Here is a 21,327-nt window from a genome sequence, read left to right on the forward strand (position 1 = left end):
GTTAGGGACACAATGTGCTAGCTAGAGCTAGCACACGGTGTTGCTCCTGCCTGCTGTGTACCAGCCTAGCTAAGCTAGCACACAGAGTCCTTTGCTACCGCCTGACAAACACCTGCCCTCGCCGTCGGGAAACAGTGCACAACAGGCGGGGATGAAGGACACTGTCTAACTGTGTACAGCTAACTAACGACAGTTGTTGATGCCACCCCCTTCTTCTGTGGGGTTTATCGGCGGCTGGCATCCAACTTTATTGTGCATTAARGCCACCTACTGTACTGGAGCGCCCCGCCTTCTGCTTGTCCTAACTTAAAAATTGACCAATAGAAAATGAATAGGGGTTCCTGCAGATGCAGGAATGCCCACATAAAGGAACGCCCTGAATTGCAGGCCGTAATTGCACCCGTGTCACTTTTTTTTACCTCAACACTAAACACTCCAGACCAGTCAGTACTTTTGGTTGTTGACCTAACCACCTCCATGGAAGGTATAGGTTGAGAGGAAGTGAAGAGGYTCTGCCAGTGCCACTTGGATAAACACGGTAAATCCAGTCTCTGGGCTGGGTTTATAAAGGGAAGGTGGACAGAGGAGGCTGATTGTACAGAGCTAAGGTAAGGTCTGCATCCTAAATGGCACCCTATTCCCTTTATGGCGAACTACTCTGACCCAGGCCCATGGGGCTTTGGTTAACAGTAGTGCACTTTATAGTAGAATAGGGTGCCATCTYGGACACATTCCTCGTCTCTGGTCTGTATTGGTGGTGTGGACCTAAGGTACTATAAAGGCTCAACAGCCTTATCTCCTATTATCGCATTGATTTTCTTTAGCTTTTTTCCCCTTCCTCTTTCTTCCTCGGGGATCCATCCAGAGATCTGTGAACTCTCATCTCCCAGGGCTACCTACCTATGGGGTCTATCGTCCGCAGAAGAGAGTGTAAAAGCCTCATGATTGCAACACAGAAACCAACCTGTGGGTCTTAGCTAGCCTAAGATAAGTAGCCTATCTATCCCCCTGACACTCACCCCTGACTGCCAGTTGCCATGGTAACTATTCACTGCTCACTCGGCCTCTGCCTTGGTACACAATACAATAAGGTAAGTGGTAGAGCAGTACCGCGAGAGAGGCACGGACTAAAGCAATGAGAGAGAGAGGCACGGACTAAAGCAAGTAATCTGTCTGAAAACAACAACGGTCCCAAACAATCTATTCCAACCCCTTTATGCACTCTAATGTTTTGAGGAAATCACATAATATGAGCCCTCATTGAAATGTCGTTCCCTGAAATGTCAACAGTGCCTAACTGTGATGTGTTTGACAATCAAGCTATGTATATTTACAAGTAGCAGGTATCTAAAGAGATCTGGTCACGAGTGGTTGAATGTGAAACCTTGGGTGGAGGTTTAGCCAAAGGGCAGAGCTAGAGAAAACTCATAAGAAATGCACACAGACTATATTGAACGCAATAAATACCTTCATTGTCCTTGAGGGTGAAGTTGGGGTTGACAGGGATTCCGCTCAGCAAAGAGAAGGAGAATCGCTGGCCGTTTGCAAAGTCATCCTTATCCACTGCAGCGATAGTCTGAATCACCTGTTGTTTATCAGGAAAGAACAACATCAATAGCTAACTAATAATGAGTCATGACCGGTCTTCATATTAAAAACAGTGCAAACCAAAATGTATGCACATTTTATGGTCGGCTGCTTACAAGATGTTGGATCTTAATTTGACCTTTATTGTCACATCAAAAATAATCCTGCAGTAACAGGYTTTGAACGTTTGTTCCATAATTTTGCTTGATCAGTGGTTAAGCTGGCCAAAAMTAGGCTACATGAAAAGTGCAATACTGTTAATATAACTGTGTTGGTGTGGGTTTTCAGTGAATTTATGTAAATCACAAAGCAGTAAAGTGCAGTAAACTTCTCAGTGGCAAAAGAGTGATCAAATGAAGATCCTACATCTGTACGTTCATGCTTAGCTAACAAGTGAACATCCAGAAGTCAGTCCTCGATACTCAAAATGATGTGAACCACAGTTTAAAACATTTGCAGCAGATTTATAATTCATAATTTTGTTTAGTTATTCTGATCACATGCATCAGACATATCAATCTGACATATACATCATGCATAATCATCTACTTAACAAATACCCGTACTATGTCTGAAATGACACCTTTAGCATGACATTTGACCAGAGTCAATAGAGATCTGGTCAAAAGTAGTGTACTATATAGGGTATAGGGTGCCATTTCAGATGCCGCCCCTGTCTTATCAAAACACTTCTCTTTGGCAACCATCTGTTGTCCTCACGTACATTTCTTTTTGTGATGGAAGCTGAATTGTTGAGGGCCTATAAATTCTCGAACGTCCTGCTCCAGCCTCCCAGCCAGTGGGAYTTAGCATCAAAGGCCTGACGAGTGCTCTCGTAAATGACAACTTCTGCACTGTTGTCAGCTTGTTACCCTTAATTGGTAAGAGACTGAGAACCAGCCCAAGGAGAGGCACCCCAGGAGAAGGCTGACCTGACAGACCCTGCCACTGTGGGTAATGTTTTGATGTATACACATGTTTTGAGGTGCACAAAACTGCCACCGCATTGACTGCCAACCTATTTAACTGCCGACATGTAAGGCATACAGAAACTTACATTGGAATTAGAGGACAAGTGCTTCTCAGCTGTTTAAGAGCACTTATTAKAGGGCAATCAGCAGTTGCTACATCRATTTTTAGGACTAAAATGAATTAATGATATGTACCCATTGATTCTTGAAGAATGTATAAATACCTCATGAGCTTAGTTCAACTGTCGTWCCRCATCAGAATGTTTGTAAACAAAGTAAATGTCAACAAACACTARATAGCCTCAAAACTATATTTTTGATATCAAGGATGGTCAGTCCTTGCATCCATAGCTCTGTCTATGAATTTGAGTGTAGTTGGGTTGTTTCACGAAAAGAGTGCATTTTGTGTCCCTTTGATATTTTAAGTAGAAATTGAGCCCCAATATAGAATTTGTAAAAGCCTATTATGTATAGAAATGAAAGTGGCCTTTAATATAGACCACATGGAGAAWTKWARAAATCSGATTTYTWMAWGAATAAAGACTAGCTAGTGCCAAAATTCAGCATTTTGAAATGTCCATCGCTGCACCTTCTGTGACTTTTAGGAAGATTTAACARACTCAACCACAAAATATCTCCAAGTTTTCCCCATTATTGTAAAGTCCTACACTGTAAACATTTTCCTGTGAAATGTGTTTAGTGATTCCTTTACYTCTGTCCATCATTTTAAATGTCCCAAACTGTCATTCTGATTCCCATGCAAAAMAGCTTTTTTTATGCAACTGTTTGGTTATTGTATTAGCGTCAATATAGACAAAACYTTGGSTGTATAATTTAGCTASCTAGCCCAAATTAAGTTGACAGCACTGCTTATCAAGCTAGCCAGTTCACCTTGGAGAATTTCAGTTAAAACTTTACAGGGTGTAGTCAGGGTACTTGTCATGAAATATCTATACTGACTATCAGATGATTTTGATAAACTGTAGCAGGACTATCGATGATGTCAAGAAGATTGTATAACTTTTCCSTTTGGCATGTCTCTTGATGTAATGACTGCTTCAGAGTTTTGGACAACTCTTCCCTAGCTAGCCAGTTACTAGCTAACACCAGACACAAATGAAGCAGAAATCTATAAGTATATTTGCCTTGAATGCCTCTAATTATATTTTAGCACTAGTAGACTAGCTACRTAGCTATGTAAACCACACCCCTCTGCGAACACGCCTGCTGCGATGTTTGTTACAAGGCGGTACTTATTTAAATTAGGTAGAAGAATAAGACGATACCATTGGTGCATTAACATAAGGTTTTTTGTGATGTCACAAAAATACCTTAATAATCCTGCCTCTATCCCGCCTCCTGAATCCAATTGTTTGATATGGGGGAGAAGACCAGTAACTTTATGATCAAACTTTATCAATGTGAGAAGCAACAATCATTTTTCATACTTTGGCAGTTCTACTTGCATTTTATTCTTAATTGTATCCAATGGTTTTGACTGTTCGGGACCTTTAAGGTCAACTCTGTTACATGAACTGAACTCTCGTTTTAAAATGGTGAAACTGTCACGTTCCTGACCTGTTTTCTCTTATTTTTGTATGTGTTTAGTTGGTCAGGGCGTGAGTTGGGTTGGGCATTCTATGTTACGTGTTTCTATGTTTAGGTTCATTGTTTGTTAGCCTTATATGGTTCTCAATCAGGGACAGGTGTTATTCATTTCCTCTGATTGAGAATCATATATAGGTAGGCTGTTTCACTCTGTTTGTTTGTGGGTGGTTGTCTCCTGTGTCTGTATGTCTACCACACGGGACTGTTTCGTTTTGTCGGTCGTGTATGTAGTCTGTTCCTGTTCGTGCGTTCTTCGTAGTTTGTAAGTTCTCAAGTCAGGTCTGTCTACATCGTTTATTTGTTTTGTTTGTTAAAGTGTTTTCGTGTTTTCGTGTTACTTTATTAAACTTCATTATGTCATATAACAACGCTGCGCTTTGGTCCAATCCCTACTCCTCCTCTTCAGACGAAGAGGAGGAGAACGACCGTTACAGAAACAAAATATTAACACTTTATTTGGATAGTCTACAGACTATCAGCAACATTTCAACTATCTATCTACTAACCATAACCCTAGCCCTAACTCTAACCTTAACCCTAGCCGTAACCAATACATTTTGAACATCTAGTAGTCAAATCATAGTGTAAAAGCAGGTGAACTGGTTCTACTCCTTTGACCATTTTCTGGTGTTTGTGTTTGAAAACTGAGCGGGTCGAGCATAACACGTCAACCCTGTTTTTTTTTAAGCTAAAATTAGGTGAAATATATTTAAAAATATTTTGTATAACAAGTTACACTTCTCAAAAGGCACTGAATGGTAAAATGAGCCCAGTTACATTTCTCCAGCCCCATCCCTCGGCTTTTTACAGAAAATGATTTGTCATTGAGTATGGTTACATGCACACAATAATGCGATTATTCTGGATAGATATAATATAATAGTCTGATTAAAACGTTTACATGCTTTGCAAGAAGAACAATTTCCCTAATAATTCTGTTTACATGGACACATCTGAAATCAGGCTACCTGAGGGCACTCTGATAAATGTAGAAATTTTCAAAATCTAAATAAACAATCTACCACATCTACCATGTTATTTTTGGGAAGTATATTTGATTCTGAGTTCTGACCTATAAAGTTTGTATGTGAAAACTATTCCTAAGACGCATACATTCAATTGTTCTGAACTCACTTCACTCGCGTTAACGAGGGAGGCTTGCGGTACTGGCGCTGGCACATACGCAGATCAATTACACAGCTGGAATGCCGATTAAGGTGTTTACATGTCCTAATAATTTGAAAGATTTCTCAGAACACCAGATGTTTGACCTTATGCCAATTAAGATAAACAGAGTACTATAAGATGTTTACATGACTGTTGCATAATCTGCCTACTGCCATAATCGGTTTAATATAGAGGTTTAACTGTGCATGTACAGTAAACATACTCATTGTTTCTACTGCTGATTGCCGCTTTAAGTGTATTTTTTTAAATCCGCTGCTACTTAAATATGGACCACTTAAACTGTGTGAACCACACCTATCCACCTTGACAAGGTTTTGCCAATTTGGAAGTTAATTTTCCGTTAAATCTCTTTTTTAGATAATAATCTTTAAGTTATAAACAGCTTTAAAAGCCGTGTTTTATATTTTGTTATTCAGTGTTCCTTTATTGAGTAGCACTTTCATTCAAACTCAAACTTTCTGAACCCCACCCAATTGTTTTTATAAAAGATACTTATTTTCTTTAACTTAAGTTTTTGTTGCCATGGTGACACGATTAAACACACTTTTAAAAATGTATTAGCTGCACCTTATCACCGCCCCCTCCACTCATGTGTCGTGCATGATGCTCACCTGTCCTGGCTTCGAGCTCTCACAAACAACGACCTCCTCATCTGTTTTAATTTCAGGAGGGTTGTCGTTCACATCCAACACCTGCACCGTGACTGGGACGTGGCTGAGGAGGCTGGGGTAGTCTGGATAAAACATCAACACAAACACTCATAAATAATATTAAAACACACAAGTGAGAATAGGTAGAGAAGTTAGGCAGGTCTGAATAATTTTCTTGCACCACAGTAATGAAAATGAGCTTTGTGATTTACATAAATTCACCAAAAAATGCACCAACACAGTTATATTAACAATATTCCACTTTTCATGTAGCCTAAATTTGACCAGCTAATAGCCTAACTACGATCAAGCAACATAATGAGAAAAACTTTAAAGTCCTGTTGCTGCAGGATTATTTTGCTGCGACAATACAGGTCAAATTAAGGTCCTACATCTATATGGCAGAGGTGGGCAAATTTTTGGGCTCAAGGGCCACCTCAGGATTTTGAAATTCAAGCAAGGGCCTTACAGGTATTTTTTTTAACGATTTGTTTGTTGAAATCAATATGTGGGCCAGAAAAAGGGTAGTTATTTGAAAATATATAGGTCTGTTGCAATTTATAAATACTTTCTATCTAGTTTWAGAAGTTCAAGAGTGGGTTCAAGTTTTTATTAAAATTAAATAAACTCCCCTCAAAAAATATAGAACTTTCCGTCCTTAGTTTGCCCACCTCAGATATATAGCATACATCTTTGAACAAATACATTCACAAGGATGTAGAAGAATCACAAGGATATCATATTTTTTAAGCATCTTGGAGTAGGAGTGTTGGACAGCAAATTCTCCAGTGTTAAATAAAATACAATGAACACGGTGTTAAATCAAAAACGRTGTCTCCCATGTTGGTTACGAGGCGGTACTTACTTAAATTAGGTAAGACAATAACGTTACCATTGGTCTATTCAAATTAGAGTTGAGGTGATGTCACCTTGTCCCCTTAATAATGAATCCAAGTGTTTGACATGGGGTAGGGGACCAGTAACTTTATGATCAAACTTTATCAATYTAGAAGCAACAGTATTTTTTTTATACTTTGGTCTTGATAGTTTGATATTGTTTAATCCAGTTACCACCCAAAAACATATTTAACCCAATACAATACATATTTCYCAAGGCCTTATTTTGCGGGCCTAGTTTGAACCTAAAACATGGGCCTGAAACTCATTAACATTGTTTTGAAAAAAAACAGCATTATCATATTTATCCACCATGCTCTATTGCAGGTAGATTTATTTTATTGTTTCAATACGTATATTTGCGCAATTGATTGATTAATTAATTGKGCTTATGCAACTCAAATATAATTTACAAACATTTTCTAAACTAATCCAATATCTTACATGGATTTGTGGCACCCATTACTGAAACAGTTGTTCCAGTTCAGATGCTTTAGGTAATATAACTTAGTATTCCCAACCCTGGCTGTCGTTTTGATTACAGGTTGCGGGTGATTAAAATTGTCAAAAGTTGGATATCCCACACTYGATGAATTCCAATAGGAATCACCTTACAAGCCAGAATAATGTGACTTGCAGGCCTCATGTGGTGTAAACGARGAGTTTCAGGTCATTGTATTACACTCTCAGAAAAAAAAGACACTTGTCACTGTACCCTGTAAGATCATCATTTGTGCATTTAGTTATAAGTAGTGATGGGGAAATTAAGGTTTCCAGCCAATTGTATCGAAAATAGGTGCATTACTCAAGGCTTTGAGCAACACAGTGTACGTTACTGGCACCTGCTGGTCAAAATAATTTAGAGCAGTCAAATTACTATAGATGACGTCCCACAKCTCGTAGCGGGTCCTTTTTGTTTTCTTCCAAATCAATCAGGTGATTGTGCGACAAAACAAAGCTTCAGACGCCATTGATAAAGTACTTCTGATAAAGTGATGAAGGCATCGGCACACTGCTTCGAGGTACACTGCTTAGCGATTAGCTGGCATCAAACGTAACATCACTAATTAAAGTGCATAATTGTACCCCATTTCATAACACAGCCCACATCAGGGTTGCAAGTAGGGTTGTAAAATTCCGGAGACTTGATGGAAGTCCTGGTTGAAGGATTCTGATTTCCTGCTTCTGTTTCCAAGAKACTTCCAAACAGGGTTTCTGGAAAACCTGGGAATTTAGAAAAGTTGCCTGAATTTTGCAACCCTACCTTCAAGTCACTTTATAATGGCTTGCAAAGTGATGTCTAATTTTTAATGGAGTCCATCAGAAGCAAAGCTATCCAACAGTTGGATATTGTATTCACCTGCATCCTGCATTCAGAATGCATGGCATCGTTYGAATCATGTATTTAAACTGGAACAAACATTTAAATAACGGGTGCATAAATTAATGTTATTTTATCTTTGTGAAGGATTTGGGAAGTTTCTCCAATTCTTKTCTGCAGATCCTCTAAAGCTCTGTCAGGTTGGATGGGGATTGTCGCTGCACAGCTATTTGTAGGTCTCTCCAGAGATGTTCGATCAGGTTCAAGTCCGGGCTCTGGCTGGGCCACTCAAGGACATTCAGAGACTTGTCCCGAAGCCACTCCTGCATTGTCTTGGCTGTGTGCTCAGGGTCATTGTCCTGTTGGTAGGTGAACCTTCACCCTAGTCTGAGGTATTTAGTGCTCTGGAGGAGTTTTCATCAAGGATCTCTCTGTATTTTTCMATGTTCATCCTTCCCTCGATTTTGACTAGTTTCCCAGTCCCTGCCGCTGAAAAACATAGTTCACAATAGGGAMGGTGCTAGGTTTCCTCCAGACGTGACTCTTGGCATTCAGGCCAAATAGTTCAATCTTGGTTTCATCAGACCAGAGAATTTTGTTTCTCATGGTCTGAGAGTCCGTTAGGTGCCTTTTGGAAAACTCCAAGCAGGCTGTCATGTTCCTTTTACTGAGGAGTGACTTCCGTCTAGCTACTCTACCATAAAGTCCTGATTGGTGGAGTAATGTAGAGATGGTTCTCCTTCTGGAAGGRTCTCCCATCTCACAGAAGATCTCTGGAGCTCTGTCAGAGAGACAATCGGGTTTTTGGTTATCTCCCTGACCAAGGCCCTTCTCCTATTGCTTAGTTTGGTCAGGCGACCAACTCTAGGAAGAGTCTTGGTGGTTCCAAACTTCTTCCATTTAAGAAGCATAGAGGCCACTGTGTTCTTGGGGACCATCAATGCTGCAGAAATGTTTGGTACCCTTCCCCAGATCTGTGCCTCGACACAATGCTGTATCGGCGCTCTATAGACAATTCCTTCGACCTCATGGCTTGGTTTTTGCTCTGACATGCACTGTCAACTGTGGGACCTTATATAGACAGGTGTGTGCCTTTCCAAATCATGTCCAATCAATTGAATTTACCACAGGTGGACTCCAATTAAGTTGCAGAAATGCTCAAGGAAGATGGAAACAGGATGCACCTGAGCTCAATTTCGAGTCTCCTAGCAAAGGGTCTGAATACTTCTGTATAATAGTAATGTATTWAAAAAWATATATATATTGCAAAATTTGTAAAAACCTGTTTTCGTTTTGTCATTTTGGGATATTGTGTGTAGATTGATGAGAGAAATCATTTTTTAATACATTTTAGATTAAGGCTGTAACTTAACAAAATATGGAAAAAGATAGGGATCCAAATAATTTCTGAATGCACTGTAGATATCTAAACAAACAAGTCTAAACTTGCAATACGATAGTGATGGGCGTGGTTTTGGTTCAAAGTGATGTGTATGAGTTGCAGGCCACTGTATTAGGGTAAAACTAGGCCCTCAAAATAAGGCCTTATGAAATACATATGGTATTGTGTTATACAGTGCCTTCAAAAAGTATTCAGACCCCTTGACTTATTCCACATTTTGCTGTGTTACAGCCTGAATTCAAACTGGATTAATTTGATGTTTTCTCTCTCACCCATCTACACACAATACCCCATAATGACAAAGTCAAAACATGTTTCTAGATATTTTAGCAAATGTATTGAAAATGAAACACAGAAATATCTCATTTACATAAGTATTCACACCCCTTTGCTATGTCACTCGAAACAGAGCTCAGGTGCATACAATTTATTTTGAGCATCCTTGATCTGTAAACYCAACTTGATTAAAATCCACTTGTGGCCAAATAAATTGTTTGGATATGATTTAGAAAAAAACAAACCTTTCTATATAATATTCAACAGTTGACAGTGCATGTCCGAGAAGAAACTATACCATGAAGTCAAGGATATGGCTGTAGCTCTCCGATATATAATTGTGATGAGGCATATATCTTGGGAAGGGTATAAAACTATTTCTAGTGTTGGAAGTTTCCAAGAGCATAGTGGTCTCCATCATTGGGAAATTGAAAAAGTATGGAACTACCTCAACTCTGCCTAGTGCTAGCCGTCCGACCAAAATGAGCAAACGGGAAAGAAAGGTGTTGGTCAGGGAGGTGACSAAGAAGCCAATGACCACTCTGACAGAACTACAGAATTCTTTGGCTGAGATGGGAGAACCTGCCAGAAGGACAACAGTCTCTACACCAATCTGGGTTTTATGGGAGAGTGGCCAGATGGAAGCCACATCTGATAAAAAGGCACAAGACCACACTCCTGGAGTTTACAAAAAGGTATGTGAAAGACTTTGAGAGGCAAAATAATGTGTGGTCTGATGAGAKWWWWWTMTAACTKTTTGGCCTGAATGCAAAGTGCTATGTCTGAAGAAAACCAGGCACATCTCATCACCCGTCTAACACCATCCCTACCGCAAATCATGGTAGTGGCAGCATCATGCTATGAGGACACTTTTCAGCGGCAGGGACTGGAAGACTGCTAAGGATAGAGGGAAKAAMGAATGGKGCCAAATACAGACAAATCCTTGATAAAAACCTGCTTCAGAGTGCTAACAACCTTAGATTGGGGGTAAAGATGTAGGTTCCAACAGGACAATGACCCAAAGCATACAGCAAAACAATGCTGGAATGGCTTCAGAACAAGAATGTGAAGGTCCATGAAAGTCCAGACTTGAATCCCATTGATAATCGGTGGAAAGACTTGAAGATTTATTCACTGACACTCCCCCTCTAACTTAACAGAGCTTGAGAAAATCTGCAAGGAAGAATGGGAGAAAATTGCCAAATCCGGATTTTCTAGTCTGACACAGACATACCCAAATGACTCAAAGCCTAAGGTGCTTCTACAAAGTATTGATTAGGGGGTGTGAATACTTATGTAAAGGAAATATTTCTGTATTTAATTTTCAAGAAATGTGAAAAAATTCTTAAAGCATGTTTTTACATTGTGTTATGTGTTATTGTGTGTAGATGGGTGAGGAAAAAAGTCACTAATTAGTAAGGAACTCCCCACACCTGGTTGTCTAAGGCTTAWTTGAAAGGAAAAAACAAAAACCTGCAAACACTAGGCTGTCCATGGAATGAGTTTGTCACCCCCTGCACTTAGCAGTGTGTTAATTTAACACTGTTCCGATGTGTATATGGGTCCACAGACTCCACACTTCCAGTGTTGATRTAAGACTCAGTGTTATTTATTTATCTGGATAATTTGCTGTGTGATCTAAGATCAGGTTACCCCCCTGTTCACATTGGCTAATRGTATTCATTAAGATCTTAACTGTAAAACTGATCCAATATCAGCACTCATACTCTGAGGCGCTTTATGAATACAGGWCCTTAAGTAAAGATAACACAAACTGATAAATTGGTTTCCAATGCATCTTACTTTGCACACCAAGGACATATTGTGTCCTTAAAATGGACTTGTATCACACTGTTTCTACATTAGATTTTCTAATAAAACAAAAAACTAAACTATTCAGCATGATATTCTAGAAGTAGGAGAAGATGATAAGTCATGAAACAATATGTTTCTTAACTTGGAAGCCAAAGAAACATAAAAAACAATATATTTTAGTATGTTTTAGTTCATTTAGCATGTTGTGGGTGATGGATCATTTGGTCCCCACGCTTGCGCAGGCGATTATTCAGCATATCAGAGTAAGGGCCCAGTCTACTAAACCATGTGCGGGTGTCCATTCATGTGTATATGGACCATTCTCTCTGGCTGACGAATAACAGCTCTGATTTCGCTGATGCATTCAAGGGAAAATTCATGCATTTATGCAAGTACTGTATACTGAACAAAAACATYAACAAAAGATGTAATGTGTCGGTCCCATGTTTCKTGAGCTGAAATAAAAGATTMCAGAKATTTTTCAAACGCACAAAAAGCTTATTTATCATTTCTTTACATCCCTGTTAGTGAGCATTTCCCCTTTGCCAAGATAATCCATCCACCTGACAGGTGTGGCGTATCAAGAAACTGATTAAAAAGCAMGATCAATACACAGGTGCACCTTGTGCTGGGGACAATAAAAGGCCAATCTAAAATGTACAGTTTTGTCACACAACACAATYGCAAACCTGACTCAGTTACACCAGCTCTGTCAGGAMGAATGGGCCAAAATTCACCCAACTTATTTTTTTCCTTATGTTTKATTTTTTTCATTTCACCTTTATTTAACCAGGTAGGCTAGTTGAGAACAAGTTCTCATTTACAACTGCGACCTGGCCAAGATAAAGCAAAGCACTGCGTCACAAACAACAACACAGAGTTACACATGGGATAAACAAACGTACAGTCAATAATACAATAGAAAAAGTCTTATGGTGGGAAGCTTGTGGAAGGCTACCTGAAACATTTGACCCAAGTTAAACAATTTAAAGGCAATGCTACCAAATACTAATTGAGTGTAAGTAAACTTCTGACCCACTGGGAATGTGAAGAAAGAAATAAAAGCTGAAATAAATCATTCTCTCTACTATTACTCTACTATTATTCTGACATTTCACATTCTTAAAATAATGATGCTAACTGACCTAAGACAGGGAATTTTTACTAGGATTAAATGTSAAGGGTTTTGAAAAACMGAGTTTAAATATATTTGGCTAAGGTGTATGTAATCTTCCAACTTCAACTTTACACATATTTAGCAGGTGTTATTGTGGGTGTAGTGAAAGGCTGTGTTCCTAGCTCCAACAGCACAGTAATATCTAACAATTCACAACAATACACACAAATCTAAAAGTAAAATAATGGAATTAAGAAATATATAAATATTAAATATTAGGARGAGTAATGTCGGAGTGGCATTGACTAAAATACAGGAGAATAGAATATATAATATACAAATAAAATGAGTAAAGCAGTATGTTAACAGCAGTATGTAAAGCGATTAGTGTTTCATTATTAAAGTGACCAGTGATTCCATGATGATGTATATAGGGCAGCAGCCTCTAAGGTTAAGGGTTGAGTAACCGGATGGTAGCCGGTTAGTGATGGCTATTTAACAATCTGATGGCCTTGAGATAGAAGCTCTTTTTCAGTCCCATCTTTGATGCACCTGTACTGACCTCGTCTTCTGGATGATAGCGTGGTGAACAGGCTGTGGCTCGGGTGGTTGGTGTCCTTGATTATCTTTTTTGCCTTTCTGTGACATCGGGTGCTATAGGTGTCCTGGAAGGTAGGCAGTGTGCCCCCGGTGATGCGTTGGTCAGACCTCACCACCCTCTGAAGAGCCCTGCGGTTGCAGGCGGTGCAGTTACCATACCGCCAGGATGCTCTCATCTGTAWAAGTTTGTGAGGGTTTTAGGGTCCAAGCCAAATGTCTTCAGCCTCCTGAGGTTGCTGTTGCACCTTCTTCACCACACTGTCTGTGAGGGTCGACCATTTCAGATCGTCAGTGATGTGTACGCCGAGGAACTTGAAGCMTTTCACCTTCTCCACTGCGGTCCCGTCAATGTGGATAGGGGTGGGATCCATCTGCCTTTTCCTGAAGTCCACAATCAGCTCCTTTGTTTTGTTAATGTTGAGGGAGAGGTTATTTTCCTAGTGCCACTCCTCCAGGGCCCTCAACTCCTCCCTGTAGGCTGTCTCGTCATTGTTGGTATTCAAGCCTACTACAGTTGTGTCGTCTGCAAACTTGATAATTGAGTTGGAGGCGTGTGTGACCACACAGTCATGGGTGAACAGAGAGTACAGGAGGGAGCTGAGTACGCACTCTCGTGGAGCCCCTGTGTTGAGGATCAGTGAAGTGGAGGTGTTGTTTCCTACCTTAWCCACCTGTCGTCGGCTCGCCAGGACCCAGTGGCGCAGGGCGAGGTTCAGACCCAGGGCCCCGAGCTTGATGATGAGCTTGGAGGGTAATAGGGTGTTGAAGGCTGAGCTATAGTCAATTAACAGCAATCTTACCTAGGTATTCCTCTTGTCCAGGTGGGATAGGGCAGTGTTCAGTGCAATTGTATTGTCTGTGAATCTATTTATCTATTGCCAGGTGAGGTGGAGGTGATACAACCCTTAACTAGCCTATCAAAGCACTTCATGAGGACAGAAGTGAGTGCTGCGAGGTGAAGGTCATTTAATTCAGTTACCTTTGCTGTCCTGGGTACAGGAACAATGGTGGACATCTTGAAGCAAGTGGGGACAGCAGACTGGGATAGGGAGAGATTGAATATGTCCTTAAGRACTCCAGCCAGCTGGTCTGCGCATGCTCTGAGGATACGGCTAGGGACACCGTCTGGGCAGCCAGCCTTGCGAGGGTTAACACACTTGAACGTCTTACTCACATCGGCCATGTAGAAGGAGAGCCCACAGGACTTGGGAGCGGGCCGCATTAATGGCACTGTGTTATCCTTAAAGCAGGCGAAGAAGGTGTTTAYCTTGTCTGGYAGCAAGACGTCGGTGTCCACGACGTGACTGGTTTWCCCTCTGTTATCCGTGATTGTCTGTAGACCCTGCCACATATGTCTCGATTCTGAGCCTTTGAATTGCGACTCTCTGTACTGAGGTTTTGCCTGTTTGATCGCCTTAAAACATTCCATGTTGTGWTCATATTTTTATTCAGTATACATGTAATGTATATTAGATCCTCAATTTACTGAAACAGCATATTGAAATCATTCGAGGTGATACAAGGGAACACTTGTGTGTATTTTGTTATTGCTCTGCGTCATGTTGAGATGATAATTTTCCATCTGCAATAGTGACACATTATCTCTTTTTAAATATATGATACTACAGTATATCGTATGACAATACACATACTYTGAGTTTACAATCTGGAGAAAAAGCTGTAAAGCATGGTATATTCTCCACTTTATGCCAGTTTCCCAGACAGAGATTAGGCCTAGCCCGAGACTAAAAAGTACTTTCAATGCACGGAAATAAACGATTGAGAGTACATAAGGTAAACAGACCAATGGAACGCAGACGTGGGGTATAGAACGAGGACACCATCATTGACACCCATTCAAAAYAATCTGCTCTAACAAAGTGGATATTTGTCAAATCCATCATGATTTACAATATGTGTTCTAACAGGCCRACAATGTGGATACAAAAATCAGATTTGGATATATTTGGCTATTTTCACTGCAGAATGTAGAAGTTGTCATTTTTGGCGTTAGAAAAAATATCTGGTGATTGCTAACTACCGTTTGAATAAGCTGGTAGCATAACACTAACAAATGGGTTTAAATTTACTGTAAAACTTTTACATTTAGCTGCTGTAATCTATATTACAGTACAGTCCTGTAAAGAGCAATGCATTATGGGGCCTCAATGGCATTCCGCTACACTGCTGCAAAATTACAGCAAATACAGTAAAGTACAATGTTGTTGGAAGCAAAATAATCTCTGGCTCATTAACACATTTTCAGCACCCATTAGTGAGAATGCTGTACCCCACAGACTATATTTACTGGATTTCAGTACCATCCTACTTAATACAGTACCATAATGTATTTTTGGACTCAAGAAATCTTTTCTTTCCAATCTACAGGAATTTTCTGATTTGGTACCACACAACAGCCTTTTGTGGATGCATGGTATTGTTGTTAAAGTTCTCTAATTAACACATTTTGGAGATATGCCTTATAAGACGCAATACTTKTTGCACCTGTTAGAGTACTGTACCAATATAATTGATTTGTGGTAGTAGTTCCCTAGAAATTAAATGTGTATAGGGAACAGATCAGAGTGCCAGCATGTCACAAACCCTTAATTGGGGAGTTTTTACTCTTGTACATTTGACCTGTTTGCCCTGTAGTCACTGTAGTCACTGCCTTTGTTTGTTTAGGCCTAGGGGAGTGCAAGTGATATAAAGTGATATAAAAAGTGATATAAAAACACCAAATATTTTGGAGTACGCTGTAATATATAATTCCATATTCACTTTTAGCAATTGCTGTAGATTAATTAAAATGTAATTTAACAATAAAGTACTGTTATGCTATATATTTACTGCAGCACCCTTGAGTCAATCTAAGTAACATAATTAAAAAATCCCCATCAAAATCCGTCAGTTTAAGCTAGAGATATTTTTTGCAAGTGCTGCGTCTCAATCCACTGCATCTGCCTATGTTGGCCTTCCATATCTGCGGTAGTTGGCCGAGCTACAGCAGTGTTTGTCAGACCATGAGACACCCCGAAAATCAGTCWTCTCACGACGTCTGTAGTGTCCGAATGGTTTGGCATGCYAACTATTATGAMAMAKGTTTTTCTCTACGACCCCCACAAGGATCACGGGACTCGTCTGAAATCAGTAATGCTGATGTGCCAACTTCTGTCTGTAGCGTCCGAACTGTTTGAGCAACAGACTAACATATATTATGGGACTCATGACTTGTCTGAAGGTAATACATACAAACTAATGGAASTATGTAGGTAGTTAAATATGTGGGTTACAAATTTATCCAAAAACACAGTTACATCTTCAGCTTTTATGTATCTTAGATATAGGACAGACACATCAAAACCTTATTCCTTATGATTTATTTTTTGACTGTGTTTTTTTGCCATTTATGAATGTGTTATTCAATGCATTTCTATGGGTGATAGTAGTAAAGGTCAAATTCTATATTTTATCAAATAGGCGACATGAATTGTAGTTCAGGCCGGTGAAATAAAGTAATGATGGACTYTCTTTTCTATTTGCTTATTTGAGCTGTTCTTGCCATAATATGGACTTGGTCTTTTACCAAATAGGGCTATCTTCTGTATACCACCCTTATCTTGTCACAACACAACTGATTGGCTCAAATGCCAATTAAGAATTCAGAAGCATTATGAAGGAAAGAAATATCACAAATTCCCTTTTAACAAGGCACACTTTTTAAATGAAATACATTCCGGGTGACAACCTCATGAAGCTGGTTGAGAGAATYCCAAGCATGTGCAAAGCTGTCATCAAGGCAAAGGGTGGCTACTTTGAAGAATCTCAAATATAAAATATATTTTGATTTAATTACCACTTTTTTGGTTACTACATGATTCCATATGTGTTATTTCATAGTTTTGATGTCTTTTCTATTATTATACAATGTAGAAAATAGTAAAAAATAAAGTAAAAGTAGGTGTGTCCAAACTTTTAACTGGTACTATATTTAAACAATAGCCTAAATGAAGGCTAATTTTGGTGGCTGGCAATTAGGAGCTTCTGTATGTATCCTGCATGGGGGGGATGTGTGTGGCTTTTCCATTGTATTGGTCAAACTCTTACGCGCTCTATGCTTTTAAGACCCATTTTAAAGAGATCAGTCTTGATATAGAAACATATTATTCACAATTTTGATGGGAAAAGTTTAAACATGCCCATTGTACCTTTTGCATACTAAAGGGAGGCAAAGAGATAAAGACAAATTTGTATGCAGCCTCCGCATCAGTTGGTGAGGGATTGCCTAGTTGTGATTACAAATTAGCCTCATAGGAATTCCTGAAGTCGTCGGGGCCCGAATTGATTTAATTAATTTACAACATAATATTAAGAATACAAAGAACAGTGGAACATTGACTAATTTGATAATTGATTATTTAATAGGAAACATAGCTAAGGACACAAATGTCTGACTGTCCCATTTAAACCAATGCTTTAAATATGCAAATATTTGATTGATTGTATGTATGACTTCGTTTTTTTGCATTTTCTTACCAAACGGTTTTACATTTCTAAATCATAATATCAGTCTATACTGTATATGATGTGCACATTTATTGTATAAGTTCCACAATGTCCTAGCAATAGAAAGACAAAATAACCTAAAGTTGAAGCATTTAGATGTGGGTGTGAGAATATTTTTTTTTGTTAGTTATTGGTTAGATTTGGCATGTGCAAGTTGAGGTCATTAGCTAYGTTTCTATCCAATTGGTGACAGATTTTCAAGTGAATATTCAAAAATGTGCATAAAACAATATGCACATTTTCCCACTAGAGATGTGCTTCCATCACATTGACTTAAGAGGATAATAATAGGCTGTGGGTGATGAGGTAGTGCACATAAAATGTTAAAATCAAATTGAACTCTACTGATGGTTTTGGCACGTGCGCTCCAGCCAACAGTGGGCAGATACAGTACTGGAGCTGCGAGCTGTTGGCGAAAGTGCATTTATAAACTGATGAGATTATTATGGATAAATGGCAGCCAAACATCAATGTTCATGTCACCAGAAAAAGTCCTTTGATATTTATTGGAAAGGAGCATCAAGTGCATCACCTTGCACTTTCACTACCCTGTGAAGTTCATCATAACTTTCAGTGCCTTCAGAAKGTATTTATAGCCCTGGACTTATTCCAAATGTTGTTGTCTTACAGTCAARGTACAAAATGGCTTACAAACTGTAGATTCTCAACCACCTACACACAATACACCATCATGACAAAGTGAAAACAAGTTTTTAGAAATGTTTGCACATTTATTGAGAATGAAATAAAGAAATATCTCATTTACATAAGTATTTACACCCCTGAATCAATACTTTGTAGAAGCACCTTTGGCAGRGATTACAGCTTTGAGTCTTTCTGGGTAAGTCTATAAGAGCTTTACTCACCTGGATTGTGCAACATTTACCCATTAGTCTTTTCAAAATTCTTCAAGCTCTGTCAAATTGGTTGTTGGTCATTGCTAGACAACCATTTTCAGATCTTGCCATAGATTTTCAAGTGGATTCCAAGTTAAATATGTAATTTGCCCACTCACTGTCTTGTTGGTAAGCAACTCCAGTGTAAATTTGGCCTTGTGTTTTATGTTATTGTCCTGTTGAAAGGTGAATTTATCTCCCAGTGTCTGTTGGAAAGCAGACTGACCTAGGGTTTCCTCTAGGATTTTGCCTGTGCTTAGCTACATTACGTTTCTTTTTTTTATCCTGAAAAACTCCCCAGTSTTTAACGATTAGAAGCATACCCATAACACCACTATGCTTGAAAATATAGACAGTGCTACTTGGTAATTTGTTGTATTGCATTTGCCCCAAATAACACTTTGTATTCAGGACAAAAAGCGAATTGCTTCGTCACATTTTTTTCAGCATTACTTTAGTGCCTWTTTGCTACAATAACAGTGCCATGCTTCCTTCTTTTCACTCTGTCAATTAGGTTAGTATTGTGGAGTAGCTACAATGTTGTTGATCCATTCTCAGTTTTCTTCTATCACAGCCATTAAACTTTGTAACTGTTTTATAGTCTCAATTAGCCTCTTGGTGAAATCCCTGAGAGGTTTCCTTCCTATCCAGCAACTGAGTCAAGAAGGACACCTGTATTTCTATAGTGACTGGATGTATTGATGCACCATCCAAAGTGTAATAAATAACTTCACCATGCTCAAAAGACTTTTAAATGTCTGCTTTTTTCTACCGATAGGTGCCRTTCCATGCAAGGCATTGGAAAACCTCTCTGGTTTTTGTGGTTGAATCTGTGTTTAAACCCATTGAGGCCGGTAAGAAGGCGGGCAGGACATTTTTTTAAGAGAGTGGAATATAATAAGAGTACATATGGATTGCTGCAGAAGAATATTGAACATGACGAGAGTGGGGATGAATTAACTGCGTTGGCAAAGTTTCTGCCTCGTRCTGATGGTGATGAATATGTTTTTTTGCCCAGTCGGAGTGACATTTTTGGAGAAAATGGATCCTTGCCTTCTGGCTGATCCATATGTGGTGTCGGGTTGAGTGGAAAAGAGGTCCGGGAARGTTTGGTCGATGAAAGGGACTCAAAGTGGAATCATGTAGATTTTTTGCATTTCTGCCGTCCAGAGGGAGTGTGTGCTCCACACCACGTGYCTGGGGACAAGAACTGTGACTTGCTTTCCTCTCCAGAGCAGGGCYCAGTTGAAAGGAATGATAACTGGAGAGGTGTTAAATGTTYAGGAGGGTCAACCGAAGTTGAAGATTCCTGGTGTCTGTGATGCCCTCTGTTTGGTGCAACGCAGACACAGTGGAGATTGTGGTTAAACAGAGAAGACACTGTATGTACTACTGAGTTTTGATGCAGAGTTTTAACCAGATAAAGTCAAGTAAGGATGTCAAATCAAATCAAAATTCTAATGTTATTTGGTGTTCTGAATGATAGTGTCCCCTCCTCCCAGCCTGCTGGCCTGGTGCAGGATCAGATAGGACCAAAGTAGTGGAAWAGTGATGAGTTTTTAATGGGTGTAGGGTTAGTTGGTAGGGCAATTTTTTCACAAAGTGTAATGAATTCATACTACAGAATAGTAGGCTGATAGASTGCCAATACAGTACGTGGCGGCATTCACCTAAACTCAGCAAAAAAAGAAACGTCCTCTCACTGTCAACTGCGTTTATTTTCAGCAAATGTAACATGTGTAAATATTTGTATGAACATAACAAGATTCAACAACTGAGACATAAACTGAACAAGTTCCACACTCATGTGACTAACAGAAATMGAATAATGRGTCCCTGAACAAAGGGGGATCAAAATCAAAACTAACATTCACTATCTGGTGAGGCCACCAGCTGTATTAAGTACTGCAGTGCATCTCCTCCTCATGGACTGTACCAGATGTGCCAGTTCTTGCAGTGAGATGTTACCCCACTCTTCCACCAAGGCACCTGCAAGTTCCCAGACATTTCAGGGGGGAATAGCCCTAGCCCTCACCCTGCGATCCAACAGGTCCCAGACGTGCTCAATGGGATTGAGATCCGGGCTCTTCGCTGGCCATGGCAGAACACTGACATTCCTGTCTTGCAGGAAATCACGCAGAGAACGAGCAGTATGGCTGGTGGCATTGTCATGCTGGAGTGTCATGTCGGGATGAGCCTGCAGGAAGGATACCACATGAGGGAGGKGGATGRCTTCCCTGTAACGCACAGCATTGAGATTGTCTGCAATGACAACAAGCTCAGTTCGATGATTCTGTGACACACTGCCCCAGACCATGACGAACCCTTTACCTCCAAATTGATCCCGCTCCAGAGTACAGGCCTTGGTGTAACGCTCTTTCCTTCGACAATTAACGCGAATCCGACCATCACCCCTGGTGAGACAAAACGACG

At 39.7% G+C, this 21,327-nt stretch overlaps 1 protein-coding gene across 1 annotated transcript in view; it reads right to left on the reverse strand.

The window, feature by feature from the left end:
* Positions 1 to 21,327, reverse strand: part of LOC111972514 (cadherin-18-like) — a 238,513-nt gene that overhangs the window by 25,487 nt on the left and 191,699 nt on the right. Inside the window, exons 9-10 of the mRNA XM_023999516.2 lie at positions 5,966 to 6,087; positions 1,468 to 1,585 (exon numbers count right to left, since the gene is read on the reverse strand). Of these exons, the coding sequence (XP_023855284.1) occupies positions 1,468 to 1,585; positions 5,966 to 6,087 (240 nt within the window). The remainder of the gene's footprint in view (positions 1 to 1,467; positions 1,586 to 5,965; positions 6,088 to 21,327) is intronic.

Source organism: Salvelinus sp. IW2-2015, linkage group LG14, assembly GCF_002910315.2.
Source record: "Salvelinus sp. IW2-2015 linkage group LG14, ASM291031v2, whole genome shotgun sequence".
Lineage (NCBI taxonomy): Eukaryota > Metazoa > Chordata > Actinopteri > Salmoniformes > Salmonidae > Salvelinus > Salvelinus sp. IW2-2015.